Here is a 17,232-nt window from a genome sequence, read left to right on the forward strand (position 1 = left end):
AACAGTGAGTTAATGTAGGAAAGCCCATCCATTCACTCAAGGCAGAGAGGAAGAAAGGAAGACTCTGTTCTCAGGTGCATTCTTCCTAATCACACGTGTCCACTCTGCAAGATTCATAAAGCCACTCTGCTGTGGAAAAAATCACCCTCATTTTTGAAGCTGTCACTCAACCAGGCTTCAGAGCATCCCAGATCCATTGGTGGAAATGAAAACCTGCAAAACAGATGCCATGAGTTTTTAAGTGCATGAAGACTGAACCCATAAAAAAGCTTAAATCCTTTGTACTCACCCCTCAGAGCTTTGAGACTGACTTTATTCCACAAATAGTGTGCAGCCCAGTCTGCAGCCGGGTGACCTGTGCTCAAGCAATGTTGGGAACACGTTGCCTCGACCCAGCCTTGTCTATTCTGTGATCGTTTCCTCCACAGGAAACCCACTTCTTCAGCTTTAAAGGCAACATCCTGAGGCAGGAGAACGCCTTTCTGTCCCAGAACAAAAACAAGCTCCCACTTTTTCTGAGCCTCTGTCTTTCTTGCTTCTACAGCAGCCACAAAGATTAGGCATGGACAGGCACAGTGAGTGCAGGGATCGATGTGTCCGCTGATGGGAATTCCCAAAGAATTCTTTAGATTGTAGCTGGTCTCCAGCTACAATCCATCAATCATGTTAACCCATATGCTGTGATACCTCTAAACATGCTGTTAAACAACACCGAACGAACTATTAGGTATGTCGTGTGGAATTGTATTCATTAGCTACAGTTCTTTTTCATGCCTTAAAAGAGTTAAACTCTTCTCTTATCAAAGCACCACGTTTTGTGGTTTTAGATAACGTTTAGGGTGATTTTAGATCATTTATAACTGATCAGTTAAGGAAATTTTGGTTGAGGTTAGTGTTTATCTAAGTCTTCAGGAAATGAATGAAAGCCAACATATGTCCTCTAAAGACATGAAAATATAACTGTGCGTGTATGAACTTACTTCTGCTATTGTGAGGGCCAGAACGTTTTAAACTAGAGACGATATCTAAGCTCTCATTTTTGGACTCACTTTTAAAAGGTTAATTAAGTGTTAAGACTTGATGTGATGTCTAAGACTGGAATTACTATAGGGCTGGAATAGAAATAGGAATAGAAAGTTAGAGTGAAGAGAAATGTTCTCACAAATATAGTCAAAACAGTAAGTGTGCGTAGGTTTGTGTATTCTGTGTAGGTTAGAGAGAGAAGGTTGAAACCACAGCAAAAAAGGTGCAGATAGACAAACCTACCAAACCAAACACAATACTGTGGTAAAATTTATTGCAGGGTAAAAGAAGAATAAGCTTCTTCCCCAACTGATTTAATTAATAATTTGTAGTCAGTAAATGTTTTACACTTTGGCTCCGAGGAACTTTTTTCATACAGTGCAGACCGAAAAAAAAGAGTACACAATTGAAATTGTTTGACTGAAGAATGGGCGTATTGAAACAATAGGTATTACTTGGTATTTTTACCACATGGGTTCAGAGGGAGGGGAGCCTAATCACTCACTTTTGTTTCTTTTAAATGTCACAAAACTTTGATTCATCAGATAACACAAGTTTGTTATTTATAAATTAGAAAGTACATAGGTTCTCCAGAGCTCCAAATAAAGATCTTCATATTTCTTTGTACATGACTGGCCATAAAGACAGATGGGAGCCATGTACTGTACAGATTGTAAGTCAGAAGCAGTCACTCTAAATAGTCCTCCATAAACCCTGGTAGGCTGTGTATTTCTGCCAATCAGAGCACTCAAAGTGCTTTTTGATACAATTTGTCACATTCACCTATTCACACACACACACACATGAACACACATAGTATGGTCTTGCTATCCTTGTGGGGACATCTCATTGACATAATGCTTTCCCTAGCTGCTTATCCTAACCCTAACCATCAAAAATGAATGCTTAACCCTAACCGTTACCCTAAACCTAACCATAACCCAATTGTAACCCTGACACTAAAACCACATTCTGAGTGTGAAAAATGCCTTCAACCCCATGGGGACCTGGATTTTGGTCCCCACAAGGGCTGTTGGTCCCCACCAGTATAGTAAATTTCAGATTTTGTTCCCCACCAAGATAGGAAGAACCAGAACACACACACACACACACACACACACACACACACACACACACACACACACACACACACACACACACACACACACACACATATTACAGTTTTTCTCGATTGCTAAAACACATTTCTTGAAACTATGCCTCATATTCTCACAACAGTAAACACAAATCCATAACATCTCACTCAATTTCCCAAACATCCTATTTCCAGGTCAAAATGAAGCTCTACACTCAAAACTATTCACTCTTGCTGAAAAACCAAACTTTGCCCTCAGACATCAAACACAAGCCCTCAAAAACACACACACTACAACAGAGTTTTGCACACTGGTACAATTAATTCAAAACAATAGTTCCAAAACAATTAGGTTGCTTATGGTTCTCCCCTTCAAAAACCTTTTCACATGATAAACACAAAAGACGCAACCAATGTATGTACAGTAGCACATTGTCATTCATGTACTATACAGTACAACACACACCAAAAAACATTATTCCACCTCAGCATCTTGTCTTTGGTCTGGGTCAGGCCAGAGAATCTCATCCACATCACAGGCTATATTGGCCCTAGCCAGGCAGCGGGGGTAAAATCCTCTTGCATGCCTGATCCACCCCTGGCATGCATCTACTGATATGTCTAGGCAGGCCTCTTCCATGGCCTGAAGGAGGTGAACACGGACATAAGGTTCTCGGTCATACACTTTCCACCGCCATGCCGAAAATAACTCCTCTATCGGGTTTAGAAAGGGAGAGTATGCAGGCAGAAAGATATTAGAAAACCTTGGGTTATTGGTAAACCAGTCACGAACCAGAGCAGCGCGATGGAAGCTGACGTTATCCCACACAACAACGTAGTGAGGCTGCTCTGGCTGTGCTGGTTCCCTGTAGTCCAGCTGGAACATATGTTGTCTTAAACCATCAAGAAAAGCAAGGAGAAGCATAGTGTTATAGGGTCCTAGTACGGCATGGCGGTGGAGTACCCCTCGTTGGCTGATGGCTGTGCACATAGTGACATTCCCCCCACGCTGACCAGGGACATTTACAATAGCCCGATGGCCAATTATGTTCCTCCCCCTTTTCCTTCTTTTGGTCAGGTTAAAACCTGCCTCATCCACAAAGATTATTTCATGGGGAACAGGCCGTCCTTCAATCTCAAAGATTCTCTGCAAAACACATAACACAGTAGAGTCAATCGGTACCCTGAACCACAGTTCAAGAGTGCTGAAATGGCAGCATAAACTGCCATGCTGTGATGGTACACAATACTTTATACAGTATCAAAACTCATACCTGAACATATTCCACACGTTGGTTTTTCACTCTGTCAGAGTTTCGTTCGAAAGGGACTCGGTATGCCTGTTTCATCCGGAATTGATTCTTTCGGAGGATGCGGTCAATTGTGGAGAGGCTGATGGCATTTATGCCTCGAAAAAGATGATCATCCTCAATCACTCTCCTTTGAATCTCTTGCAGGCGGATTACATTATTTGCAATTACCATGTTTACAAGTTCCCTCTCTTGCCCCTCCGACAAAAGCCTTAACCTGCCTCCACCAGGTGGTCGTCTCTGTGTCCTACAAAAATAGAAGCACTCATTACTGTAACTGTCACACATTCGAAGGTTCTGATTGGTGTGTGATAAATTTTGACTCCTAGTGTTTCCACCTGGTTAATTGTGTGCTAATTGAGCTCAAGCTATGCTGACTTAAGTTAACATTATTGAATGCTAGTGCTTTCTAAATGACTACATGGTGTAAGCACTGAAAAATGTAGGGATTTGTGTGTAGAGTTTTGCAGTAACAGTTCACCAAATTTGACTCATGTGTCAAAGCAGGGAATAGTGTTTATAGTTCAGGGAAATGGGTGAGCTTTTTGAAAAATAGCGTTACGGTTTTGAAATTTTAGTTTAAAAGCCTGGTTATAGTGTTTAAGCAATCGAGAAAAACTGTAATATTGTGTTTTAATCTTTGGTTTTCAGGTATTTTTATCACGTATACACTTACATGCCACTGCATGCATTAGGGGAGATTGTTTGCTCAGTAGCTTGCCTGAGAATACTTGGACATTAGGGCCGGAGAAGAGAAGCCACTGATCTTCCAACTAACAGAGTATCTCTGGGCAAGATACTTATACCAGGTTGCTCCTGATGTGGTGATCAGCATGTGAATGTCAGATAGATCACTTAGTCATTGTATGAATGTGTCTGAATGGGTGAATGATGCGCGTTGTATAAATTGGTTTAAGTGGTGAAGTAGAGTACAAAATAACTACCGTAACTGTCGGGCTATAAGCCGCTACTTTTTGCACAAGCTTTGAACCCTGCGGCTTTTAGTAAGGTGCGGCTTTTCTATGGATTGTCCGTGATTTTTGTCATATCGTAAGACGATTTGTTTTATTTGTTCCGCTGTTGTACAGCTCTGTGGTGGCCATCTTGTTTTCCCAGTAAAGAGGAGGCCTGCCTCAATTGCAGCTCTTTTATAGGCCAGTCTGTATTAAGAAGGCGTGTCTTTGGAGTATTTAAAGGGAGCAGGAAATGGATTGGGAGTCATTATGAGAAGTTGCTGTCTGTATGTGCATGATGTTGGCAAGAGACAATAAAACAATTACTTCAATTAAGATTGAGTCAAGTCTGATGTTTCCCTCACCGCTCCTCGCGGCATAACAATTGGTATAAGTACAGTAGAGGCCCATAAAGTGTTGCAGAACAGTTTAACAGCATATGTTGGAACATGTTCTCCTCTATCGAGCAGTGTCTCTACCTGACTTGGTCTGAGGGTATTTCCAAATTTAGAATCTCAAAGAAAAAACTCAACAGACATTGATACAGTTGTCTCACTGAAAAAAACAATACTACAAGTACTATACTACAATCTGATTACGTATAATATAAGTGTAGTATTTTGACTGTTAATATAAGTTGCTTACATTTGTCAACATGATGATGGCGTTATGATAGTGTAACTCATATTGAATCTGAAACCCTGCCTGTGTGTCTGCATTTGTCTGAGATGTGACTCAAAGAGAGAGTATGAATTTCACACCAACTGCTGCCACATGTAACGCTCTCACGTACACTGCAGTTTGCAGTCCTCTAAACTTCAGCCTAAAACTATGCAAAGAGCACAACTATGTCAAAAAGCTCCTTTTCACAAAAGCTTAAAGCTTGGAAAGAGTTCATCTTGTTTGCTTTCATTGTTTAACCCTTTAAGACCTACCATAGAACCAAGTCCGCCAGAGCTTATCTTTATATTTTTACATGCTGTAGTGCCATTTTTGGGAGCATTTCAAGTTGCTATACATCAATACAACCGTTATAGCCCAAATTTTAATAATATCTATGCATTAAGTCCATAGAAACTACATAAATTGCAAAAAAAGTGCAATAAACTACAAAAAAATTGAAAATCTTTTTTTTTTTCACATATATTTCTAGTTAGAGAAATTTAAGAGGTTTATCCCTCAAAACTGTTAATACAGAAAAGTTGCAGAAAATAGTTTCCAACCACAGGAAATTGATTTTGAGTGTCTCCATAGTTTCATTTTTATATACTGCAGGAAAAACAAAAATAAATATTATAATGCAAATGTGCAAAAACAACAGCATGTGAATCAAAATAAACTATTACCAGCAGTGCAATTTGAGTTCTAAGCATCCCAGAAACTATTCAGAAAAGCATAAAGTCAAACATGACTTTTAAAAACACCAGTATAGGCTTATAAGGCCCTGAAGGTAAAAAAAAAAAAATACATTTTCCGCAAAAATGACGTCATTTCTGGTTTCGGCCAGGTAATGGCAGACATACAATAGTTCGCACTGACGTCTATTCCAGCGTGGGAAGTGTGGTGAACAGCTGATCGGATCGGCAAAGCGTGTTTCTGGAATGTTATTTTTTTTGTTGCTGCAAGTGCTTTTTATGCAATTTTTGCAAAGCTATATGTGGAAGGAAACGGTGACCTAGGACAAGCTAATGGCATAACATGTAAGTACAACTCCTCCGGTTTATATGCAAAAAAATGATTGCGCTAGCTTACGTGGTTCCAGTTCAACAGCGATTCAAAAATAGTTACGCAAAACGGAGCGTTCCCGCTCCGACCGGTTTTAAAGGGTTAAACCCTCTGTTTATGAGGGGCAGCCAATCAGAATGAATTTGGCCTAAAGGGAGTGAAAGAAAGACAAGAGTCAAGTTAGTGAGTGGCACCCTTGAAAAATTTGCCAAATTTCCTCTGCTGGTCAATCAAGATGTATTGAGAAGTTTAGGTTTAGGGAGGTTTAGGTCCCCTTTAAGTTTTGAAGATATCTTTTGATATAAAAAGATATCCTATGATGTAAAGTAAAAGTATTCACCCTAAATGACAAATTTCCGTGGGGGTAATTCAAATCTTCGCTGTTCTAAACTGTTTGTAAATTTCTGGCAAATGCAGTTTTAGTCAAAGCAAAAATTTAAGGGAGAAATTATTGTAAAGACTAATCATGTGACACTGACTCTGTCAAGCTAAACGTTGCAAAGACTGCATCATGTTTGGCTCATTTACTCTGGTTTCATTTTTCTCTTTGACCTCCGGCAGCAGAGGAGCCTACAGACAAAGACCAAAGCCCAGATGAAAATTCCAGTTATGGCTATGGTTAAAGCAGCCACATCCAGACAGAAGTAGGAATACCAAGGCAGATGAAAACCTGCTGACTGTAGGTGAGGTGCTCCTTTGTTCCTGATGACATATTCAATCCAAAAGATGGCAGTGTCCATTGGAGTCATTGGTTTGTCACGGTGTAGCTGGGACAGATGCTGCATGTTAGTGTGGAAAGAGGGATTCTCAAGAACATCCTTGAGAGCGCCCAGGAAGTCTTCTTTGGTCAGTGAGTAGGCCTCCACAACCCGAGCTGCACCACGCACCTTCAGCCGGAGTAAGTTGTCAAACTGGTCAAAGAGGAGGGGGAGGCCCACAACAGGAACACTGTGGTAGATGGCTTCATACAAGCCATTGGTGCCTCCATGGGCCACAAAGGCACGAGTCTTGGGGTGTCCCAGGAGGTCGCTCTGAGGTAGCCACTCCAACAGCAGGGTGTTGTTTCCGAGAGATGAAGGTTTTTCACCCACAAAACGCCAAATCACCTTGTGAGGGAGCTCAGCAAAAGCAGCAGCGATGGCCTCTGTGACCTTCCGAGGTAGGGCTGATATAAATGTCCCCAGAGACATGAAAACCACCCCGTGATCTCCGGAGCTTTGCATGAATGCTTCCAGCTTAGCGGGGAGTGGCTGGGCCTTTTTGCAGTGGAAGCCCCCTATATATACTACATTTGGTATTGTGGGCCGAGGGAACTCAAAGACAAAATCTGCCCTGAACAGCCAGATATCAGCTGTACGCTGTAAAGACAGCAAATCAGTACCTGGAGGGAAGTGTCGTTGGAGCAGGTCTGAGTAGGCAGGATTTATGATCAAGTGCTGTTCAATGACATTATAAAGATAATGCAGCATATTTTTGATTCTTTCCAGAAAGTCCATCTGATCATGGAGCTCACTTCCTGGCACAGGGACATATGAGATAGGAGAGGGAGCTATGGTGAAAAGACCTTCTCCAGTATTAATCCAGCGCACATTAAAAACTATAGGCAGCTCGAGGTAAGTTGCAAGAAGTACCCCTATTGTCATACCAGGGTCAGTTAACATTAAGTCAAACTTGGTATCCTGTAGCTTCTGAATAAATACTGTGTCTTCTATTATTGTAGCAACTGATCTGGCCCAGATCTTGTGAACCTGATCAAACAAGGGTGTGATCAAGTACTGTTGGCAGAGCGTGCGTATAAATGTAGGATAAGTGCGACATTCCATAACAGCTGGTAACATTTTGCTGTAGTAGTTAATGTCTGACTCATCCACAACCGTGCTTATATTAATAGAAGTATAAATGGAAGAGTTATTAGGGATGTACCAGCTCTTTGCAGAGCGCAGAACTGTGATGTTGTGGCCCCTGGAGTGTAACTGTTCAAGGATAAGTTTCATGTTTATCCAGTGGCTACCATCGACAGGGACTACCAGAATGTTGCTGCTGCTACATGGAGGGGGGCTGAGAAGCAGGAAGCAGAGCACTGTCACAAACAGAGGGATGGAAAGACCGGACATTTCCTGGAAGAAATAATAGAAACAAAGAATCAGACTTGTGACCTCAGTAACTTATAACCTTTTAGCATTCACTAAAAGGTTATTTATCCATCTGATAACCAGCAGACACCTGGATGAAGGAGAAGAAAAACAATAATATGTGACATATTTAAAGCACAACCACAGAACTCAGAGTTACCTCTCGTCTCCATACTGACTTGACCTGGCCTGTCTGTTTAAAAGGTACAGGAAAAAACTGAGTCACTGGTGAAGGACCTAAGATTCAGACTGGTTTTTGTTTGAACCCCACATTCAATAAGCAAATGTTCGTAAAGTAATTAGAAGCTGATTATCCGCTCAGTTTACCTATAGTGCAATATAATATAATTATATAATTACTCCAAGAGTCTATCCAGGTCCCAGTTAAGGTTCATGACTTACCAAGTCACTGGTGAAGCATCTAAGATTCAAAATGGGTTTTTTGTTGTTGTTTTTTAGCAATATGCTAAATAAGCATATGTTCAGAAACTAACTAGGGCCAATAATTCAAACTTTGTCATGTCCTTTAATAGGCTGTTCATGCTCAAAAACCATCCAATGTGGCTGAATTAAAACAGTTTGGTAGAAATGGGTTTGCTACTTTAGCAATTTACCATTATTATGCCATTTTTGTTGCATCCAGGGTCCTCAGTTTAAAAAGAACTCTGCAGGAGACCCAGGTGGAAGCTTTAGAATCCTTTACTTTGGCAGAGTCACCATAGGCCAGTAGAGGTCATATTATTATAGTAATTCTGAAGCAACTCTTTTACTCTCAGGATTTTTATACTTAAGATAAATATTCTGTTCATCCCTGCACTCACGTAAGATACTTAGTCATATTTTGCCTATTACTCAGCTCTCTGACTTTCTCATGGATGAAGAAACAATAAACAGACATACATGTCAGTGACAGGCTCTGAAGCTACTCGTCATGTTACAGATCAGAGTTTCTGAGTTTGGGGCTGTTGGGATCTTTCCAAGACAAAAGAAAATATTGTATGTAAAAAAAAAAAAAAAGATAGATCAATGCAACTTTCTCCTCAGAAGTTGTTCCATTTTCCAACTTCGTCAGAAGTGGCTCATGTGAGCTTTTTGCTACACAAGTGTGCAGCGTAAAGGCACCTTTGATTTTTTTTTTTTCATGCAGATAATTGAGGAGCTTACTCTGTGTAAAACAAGTAACACATTATTAGTTACCTGTGATCAGTAATGCATTAGATTACAGCGGTACAGAAAAAGTTCCTGCAAGTAGTTTGAGATGTGTTACATCAAGGGATGGGAATCAAGACCAGGTTTGCAGTAGTCCAGTTCCTTGGAACTGTAAGCCTGCCTGTCTGCTGATCGGACATATTGGTCCCCCTTGTATTTTTGCTACAATCAGATTTCAGTTTGTGTACTTAGGAGGAAAGTAATGACAGAGTCTGCAGCATGGATATTACTTTTGTTTTTGCCCGTGTATTCTGTGTTCCTTTATAATCTGAATCATAGTTTAGTTTAGCATTTTGTACAACTCAGGCTTGTTAGAGTACAGCCAAAAAGCTGCCTTTCTGTGTCATGGTCCTGGGCCATGTGGGCCCAGTATTCTCAGTTCCTTGTATTTTTGTATTTCGTTCCTTATTTAGGTCATGTTTCCTGAGTTGTCCTGTTATGTTGTTCCTTATTTGACTTCCCCTTGTGACTCTTATCCCCTGTGTGCCCCTCTATGTATCTGTGAGCCCTCATCTCCCCTCGTGTTTCATTTCCATGTTTCCCCAGCCCACTATGCCCGTGCTCTTTCTCTCCTCCTGTTTGCACCTCTGTGTACTTCCTGTTTTACTTTGACAGTCTCCCGTCAGTGTTGTTTACTCCTGCCATGTCTTGTTATGTTTATCTGTGTCAGCTGTGTTCCCATGTGTGGCCACTTCCCCTGATCATCCCTCTTGTGTATTTAGTCTCTGTGTTTCATGTAGTCTGTGTCGCGTCATCTGTGTTTCCACCCTCTATGTTTCCATGCCCGGTCTATTGCATTCTTAGTCATAGCTTTACCTTAGTTATTCCCAGTTTAGGTTTCTGTTTAGCCACGCTATCCCTGCTGTATTTGTATACCTTGTCATCAGCCACAATAAAAGGCTCGCTTTTGTTTAAAGTTCACTCCCGTCTGCTCACCTGTGTTCGCACCTGGGTCCACCATACACACCACCGCACGGTCTGTCACAGCGGACCGTGACATCCTGTGTTACGCCTCGCCTCTAGAGCTCTGAATTTTGAGTCCATTGCCTACCACACAGCAGCATCATGAAATCTTTTCAAATCCCATTCCTAGTTATTCCTGACACTAATGTCCATATAGCAAAATGAGTATTCAATCATATAAGACATTAATATTAAACAGTTTATTAAAGGCGCTATTAGGGGGCTATACAAATATATAGTCCCTCAGACTTCACTTTTCCAACAGTCTATAATCGGTGGCTGGAATTCTTCACACATCCACCCTCTAATCTTTAAACATATTTCAAATAGTTGCGTTCACCTTTGTGCATTACACTGTATAAAATCCCCACTGACAGTGACATGTAAAGCGCTAAAATAATACACAAATAAAGTTGTATTATGGCTGACATATTGTTAAATTATAATAGAACTTACCTATTTCTTCCAAAAGTTTGACTTCCAAAAAGTGTTACTCAAACCGAGATACTGTGTGATATATTTTTTCCTGTACCTTTTAAACAGACAGGCCAGGTCAAGCCAGTATATAGCCGAGAGGTAACTCGGAGTTCTGTGGTTGTGCTTTAAATATGTCACATATTATCGTTTTTCTTCTCCTTCATCCAGGTGTCTGCTGGTTATCAGATGGAATTTTGTTTGGTTCAGTACAAAATTACCCCTCACCTTCTCTCCTGATTTGCTCAACATTATTAATCATTTTCTAGAGGACGGTTTAGTGACAGTCTTATCCATGTGAGAGCCCAATTCAACAGGTTTCTATTCTGATTCTCAAAGTCTACTGAGCAAAATTAACTTTTTGTACAAAACTCTAGTCACTTATGAGACAGGAGTTAGGTCAGTAGTAAGACATTTTTTTAACTGTCCTAATGGAATTGGGTTGCCATTTAATTAGTGCATTCTGAACTTACTGACCAGTCAAAACACTGGCAAAAAGCTTTGCTCTTCAAATTACACAGAGAGTTGGGGAAACCTGCAACAAACCTTATAAACAGTACATTTGCACTGAATGAATGTTTGAACCCCACATTCAATAACAACCACAGAACTCAGAGTTACCTCTCGTCTCCATACTGACTTGACCTGGCCTGTCTGTTTAAAAGGTACAGGAAAAAACTGAGTCACTGGTGAAGGACCTAAGATTCAGACTGGTTTTTGTTTGAACCCCACATTCAATAAGCAAATGTTCGTAAAGTAATTAGAAGCTGATTATCTGCTCAGTTTACCTATAGTGCAATATAATATAATTATATAATTACTCCAAGAGTCTATCCAGGTCCCAGTTAAGGTTCATGACTTAGCCAAGTCACTGGTGAAGCATCTAAGATTCAAAATGGGTTTTTTGTTGTTGTTTTTTAGCAATATGCTAAATAAGCATATGTTCAGAAACTAACTAGGGCCAATAATTGAAACTTTGTCATGTCCTTTAATAGGCTGTTCATGCTCAAAAGCCATCCAATGTGGCTGAATTAAAACAGTTTGGTAGAAATGGGTTTGCTACTTTAGCAATTTACCATTATTATGCCATTTTTGTTGCATCCAGGGTCCTCAGTTTAAAAAGAACTCTGCAGGAGACCCAGGTGGAAGCTTTAGAATCCTTTACTTTGGCAGAGTCACCATAGGCCAGTAGAGGTCATATTATTATAGTAATTCTGAAGCAACTCTTTTACTCTCAGGATTTTTATACTTAAGATAAATATTCTGTTCATCCCTGCACTCACGTAAGATACTTAGTCATATTTTGCCTATTACTCAGCTTTCTGACTTTCTCATGGATGAAGAAACAATAAACAGACATACATGTCAGTGACAGGCTCTGAAGCTACTCGTCATGTTACAGATCAGAGTTTCTGAGTTTGGGGCTGTTGGGATCTTTCCAAGACAAAAGAAAATATTGTATGTAAAAAAAAAAAAAAAGATAGATCAATGCAACTTTCTCCTCAGAAGTTGTTCCATTTTCCAACTTCGTCAGAAGTGGCTCATGTGAGCTTTTTGCTACACAAGTGTGCAGCGTAAAGGCACCTTTGATTTTTTTTTTTTCATGCAGATAATTGAGGAGCTTACTCTGTGTAAAACAAGTAACACATTATTAGTTACCTGTGATCAGTAATGCATTAGATTACAGCGGTACAGAAAAAGTTCCTGCAAGTAGTTTGAGATGTGTTACATCAAGGGATGGGAATCAAGACCAGGTTTGCAGTAGTCCAGTTCCTTGGAACTGTAAGCCTGCCTGTCTGCTGATCGGACATATTGGTCCCCCTTGTATTTTTGCTACAATCAGATTTCAGTTTGTGTACTTAGGAGGAAAGTAATGACAGAGTCTGCAGCATGGATATTACTTTTGTTTTTGCCCGTGTATTCTGTGTTCCTTTATAATCTGAATCATAGTTTAGTTTAGCATTTTGTACAACTCAGGCTTGTTAGAGTACAGCCAAAAAGCTGCCTTCCTGTGTCATGGTCCTGGGCCATGTGGGCCCAGTATTCTCAGTTCCTTGTATTTTTGTATTTCGTTCCTTATTTAGGTCATGTTTCCTGAGTTGTCCTGTTATGTTGTTCCTTATTTGACTTCCCCTTGTGACTCTTATCCCCTGTGTGCCCCTCTATGTATCTGTGAGCCCTCATCTCCCCTCGTGTTTCATTTCCATGTTTCCCCAGCCCACTATGCCCGTGCTCTTTCTCTCCTCCTGTTTGCACCTCTGTGTACTTCCTGTTTTACTTTGACAGTCTCCCGTCAGTGTTGTTTACTCCTGCCATGTCTTGTTATGTTTATCTGTGTCAGCTGTGTTCCCATGTGTGGCCACTTCCCCTGATCATCCCTCTTGTGTATTTAGTCTCTGTGTTTCATGTAGTCTGTGTCGCGTCGTCTGTGTTTCCACCCTCTATGTTTCCATGCCCGGTCTATTGCATTCTTAGTCATAGCTTTACCTTAGTTATTCCCAGTTTAGGTTTCTGTTTAGCCACGCTATCCCTGCTGTATTTGTATACCTTGTCATCAGCCACAATAAAAGGCTCGCTTTTGTTTAAAGTTCACTCCCGTCTGCTCACCTGTGTTCGCACCTGGGTCCACCATACACACCACCGCACGGTCTGTCACAGCGGACCGTGACATCCTGGAGCTTACTCTGTGTAAAACAAGTAACACATTATTAGTTACCTGTGATCAGTAATGCATTAGATTACAGCGGTACAGAAAAAGTTCCTGCAAGTAGTTTGAGATGTGTTACATCAAGGGATGGGAATCAAGACCAGGTTTGCAGTAGTCCAGTTCCTTGGAACTGTAAGCCTGCCTGTCTGCTGATCGGACATATTGGTCCCCCTTGTATTTTTGCTACAATCAGATTTCAGTTTGTGTACTTAGGAGGAAAGTAATGACAGAGTCTGCAGCATGGATATTACTTTTGTTTTTGCCCGTGTATTCTGTGTTCCTTTATAATCTGAATCATAGTTTAGTTTAGCATTTTGTACAACTCAGGCTTGTTAGAGTACAGCCAAAAAGCTGCCTTCCTGTGTTACGCCTCGCCTCTAGAGCTCTGAATTTTGAGTCCATTGCCTACCACACAGCAGCATCATGAAATCTTTTCAAATCCCATTCCTAGTTATTCCTGACACTAATGTCCATATAGCAAAATGAGTATTCAATCATATAAGACATTAATATTAAACAGTTTATTAAAGGCGCTATTAGGGGGCTATACAAATATATAGTCCCTCAGACTTCACTTTTCCAACAGTCTATAATCGGTGGCTGGAATTCTTCACACATCCACCCTCTAATCTTTAAACATACTTCAAATAGTTGCGTTCACCTTTGTGCATTACACTGTATAAAATCCCCACTGACAGTGACATGTAAAGCGCTGAAATAATACACAAATAAAGTTGTATTATGGCTGACATATTGTTAAATTATAATAGAACTTACCTATTTCTTCCAAAAGTTTGACTTCCAAAAACATGTTGTACCTTTTAAACAAACAGGCCAGGTCAATTCAGTATATAGCCGAGAGGTAACTCGGAGTTCTGTGGTTGTGCTTTAAATATGTCACATATTATCGTTTTTCTTCTCCTTCATCCAGGTGTCTGCTGGTTATCAGATGGAATTTTGTTTGGTTCAGTACAAAATTACCCCTCACCTTCTCTCCTGATTTGCTCAACCTTATTAATCATTTTCTAGAGGACGGTTTAGTGACAGTCTTATCCATGTGAGAGCCCAATTCAACAGGTTTCTATTCTGATTCTCAAAGTCTACTGAGCAAAATTAACTTTTTGTACAAAACTCTAGTCACTTATGAGACAGGAGTTAGGTCAGTAGTAAGACATTTTTTTAACTGTCCTAATGGAATTGGGTTGCCATTTAATTAGTGCATTCTGAACTTACTGACCAGTCAAAACACTGGCAAAAAGCTTTGCTCTTCAAATTACACAGAGAGTTGGGGAAACCTGCAACAAACCTTATAAACAGTACATTTGCACTGAATGAATGTTTGAACCCCACATTCAATAACAACCACAGAACTCAGAGTTACCTCTCATCTCCATACTGACTTGACCTGGCCTGTCTGTTTAAAAGGTACAGGAAAAAACTGAGTCACTGGTGAAGGACCTAAGATTCAGACTGGTTTTTGTTTGAACCCCACATTCAATAAGCAAATGTTCGTAAAGTAATTAGAAGCTGATTATCCGCTCAGTTTACCTATAGTGCAATATAATATAATTATATAATTACTCCAAGAGTCTATCCAGGTCCCAGTTAAGGTTCATGACTTAGCCAAGTCACTGGTGAAGCATCTAAGATTCAAAATGGGTTTTTTGTTGTTGTTTTTTAGCAATATGCTAAATAAGCATATGTTCAGAAACTAACTAGGGCCAATAATTCAAACTTTGTCATGTCCTTTAATAGGCTGTTCATGCTCAAAAGCCATCCAATGTGGCTGAATTAAAACAGTTTGGTAGAAATGGGTTTGCTACTTTAGCAATTTACCATTATTATGCCATTTTTGTTGCATCCAGGGTCCTCAGTTTAAAAAGAACTCTGCAGGAGACCCAGGTGGAAGCTTTAGAATCCTTTACTTTGGCAGAGTCACCATAGGCCAGTAGAGGTCATATTATTATAGTAATTCTGAAGCAACTCTTTTACTCTCAGGATTTTTATACTTAAGATAAATATTCTGTTCATCCCTGCACTCACGTAAGATACTTAGTCATATTTTGCCTATTACTCAGCTTTCTGACTTTCTCATGGATGAAGAAACAATAAACAGACATACATGTCAGTGACAGGCTCTGAAGCTACTCGTCATGTTACAGATCAGAGTTTCTGAGTTTGGGGCTGTTGGGATCTTTCCAAGACAAAAGAAAATATTGTATGTAAAAAAAAAAAAAAAAAGATAGATCAATGCAACTTTCTCCTCAGAAGTTGTTCCATTTTCCAACTTCGTCAGAAGTGGCTCATGTGAGCTTTTTGCTACACAAGTGTGCAGCGTAAAGGCACCTTTGATTTTTTTTTTTTCATGCAGATAATTGAGGAGCTTACTCTGTGTAAAACAAGTAACACATTATTAGTTACCTGTGATCAGTAATGCATTAGATTACAGCGGTACAGAAAAGGTTCCTGCAAGTAGTTTGAGATGTGTTACATCAAGGGATGGGAATCAAGACCAGGTTTGCAGTAGTCCAGTTCCTTGGAACTGTAAGCCTGCCTGTCTGCTGATCGGACATATTGGTCCCCCTTGTATTTTTGCTACAATCAGATTTCAGTTTGTGTACTTAGGAGGAAAGTAATGACAGAGTCTGCAGCATGGATATTACTTTTGTTTTTGCCCGTGTATTCTGTGTTCCTTTATAATCTGAATCATAGTTTAGTTTAGCATTTTGTACAACTCAGGCTTGTTAGAGTACAGCCAAAAAGCTGCCTTCCTGTGTTACGCCTCGCCTCTAGAGCTCTGAATTTTGAGTCCATTGCCTACCACACAGCAGCATCATGAAATCTTTTCAAATCCCATTCCTAGTTATTCCTGACACTAATGTCCATATAGCAAAATGAGTATTCAATCATATAAGACATTAATATTAAACAGTTTATTAAAGGCGCTATTAGGGGGCTATACAAATATATAGTCCCTCAGACTTCACTTTTCCAACAGTCTATAATCGGTGGCTGGAATTCTTCACACATCCACCCTCTAATCTTTAAACATATTTCAAATAGTTGCGTTCACCTTTGTGCATTACACTGTATAAAATCCCCACTGACAGTGACATGTAAAGCGCTGAAATAATACACAAATAAAGTTGTATTATGGCTGACATATTGTTAAATTATAATAGAACTTACCTATTTCTTCCAAAAGTTTGACTTCCAAAAACATGTTGTACCTTTTAAACAAACAGGCCAGGTCAATTCAGTATATAGCCGAGAGGTAACTCGGAGTTCTGTGGTTGTGCTTTAAATATGTCACATATTATCGTTTTTCTTCTCCTTCATCCAGGTGTCTGCTGGTTATCAGATGGAATTTTGTTTGGTTTAGTACAAAATTACCCCTCACCTTCTCTCCTGATTTGCTCAACATTATTAATCATTTTCTAGAGGACGGTTTAGTGACAGTCTTATCCATGTGAGAGCCCAATTCAACAGGTTTCTATTCTGATTCTCAAAGTCTACTGAGCAAAATTAACTTTTTGTACAAAACTCTAGTCACTTATGAGACAGGAGTTAGGTCAGTAGTAAGACATTTTTTTAACTGTCCTAATGGAATTGGGTTGCCATTTAATTAGTGCATTCTGAA

At 40.0% G+C, this 17,232-nt stretch overlaps 1 protein-coding gene across 1 annotated transcript; it reads right to left on the minus strand.

Moving 5' to 3' along the window:
* Positions 1-1,291: 1,291 nt before the first annotated feature.
* Positions 1,292-8,009, minus strand: ugt5g1 (UDP glucuronosyltransferase 5 family, polypeptide G1). The gene is made up of 3 exons (XM_080905296.1): positions 6,762-8,009; positions 3,394-3,676; positions 1,292-3,266 (listed from the first exon to the last, which is right to left on the minus strand). Exons 1-3 carry the CDS (start codon positions 7,943-7,945, stop codon positions 2,595-2,597), a joined length of 2,139 nt encoding a protein of 712 aa, XP_080761422.1. The 5' UTR covers positions 7,946-8,009; the 3' UTR covers positions 1,292-2,594.
* Between the last annotated feature and the right edge of the window lie 9,223 nt (positions 8,010-17,232).

Source organism: Rhamphochromis sp. 'chilingali', assembly GCF_963969265.1.
Source record: "Rhamphochromis sp. 'chilingali' genome assembly, chromosome: 1".
In the NCBI taxonomy this organism is placed as follows: Eukaryota; Metazoa; Chordata; class Actinopteri; order Cichliformes; family Cichlidae; genus Rhamphochromis; species Rhamphochromis sp. 'chilingali'.

Coding starts and splice junctions, on each gene's coding strand:
- ugt5g1 (XM_080905296.1), bottom strand. CDS start 7,945: ATGTTACCAGCTGTTATGGAATGTCGCACTTATCCTACATTTATACGC. Junction 3,677..6,761: donor GCAGGTTTTCATCTGCCTTG/GTATTCCTACTT, acceptor CTATTTTTGTAG/GACACAGAGACGACCACCTG. Junction 3,267..3,393: donor AACGTGTGGAATATGTTCAG/GTATGAGTTTTG, acceptor TGTGTTTTGCAG/AGAATCTTTGAGATTGAAGG.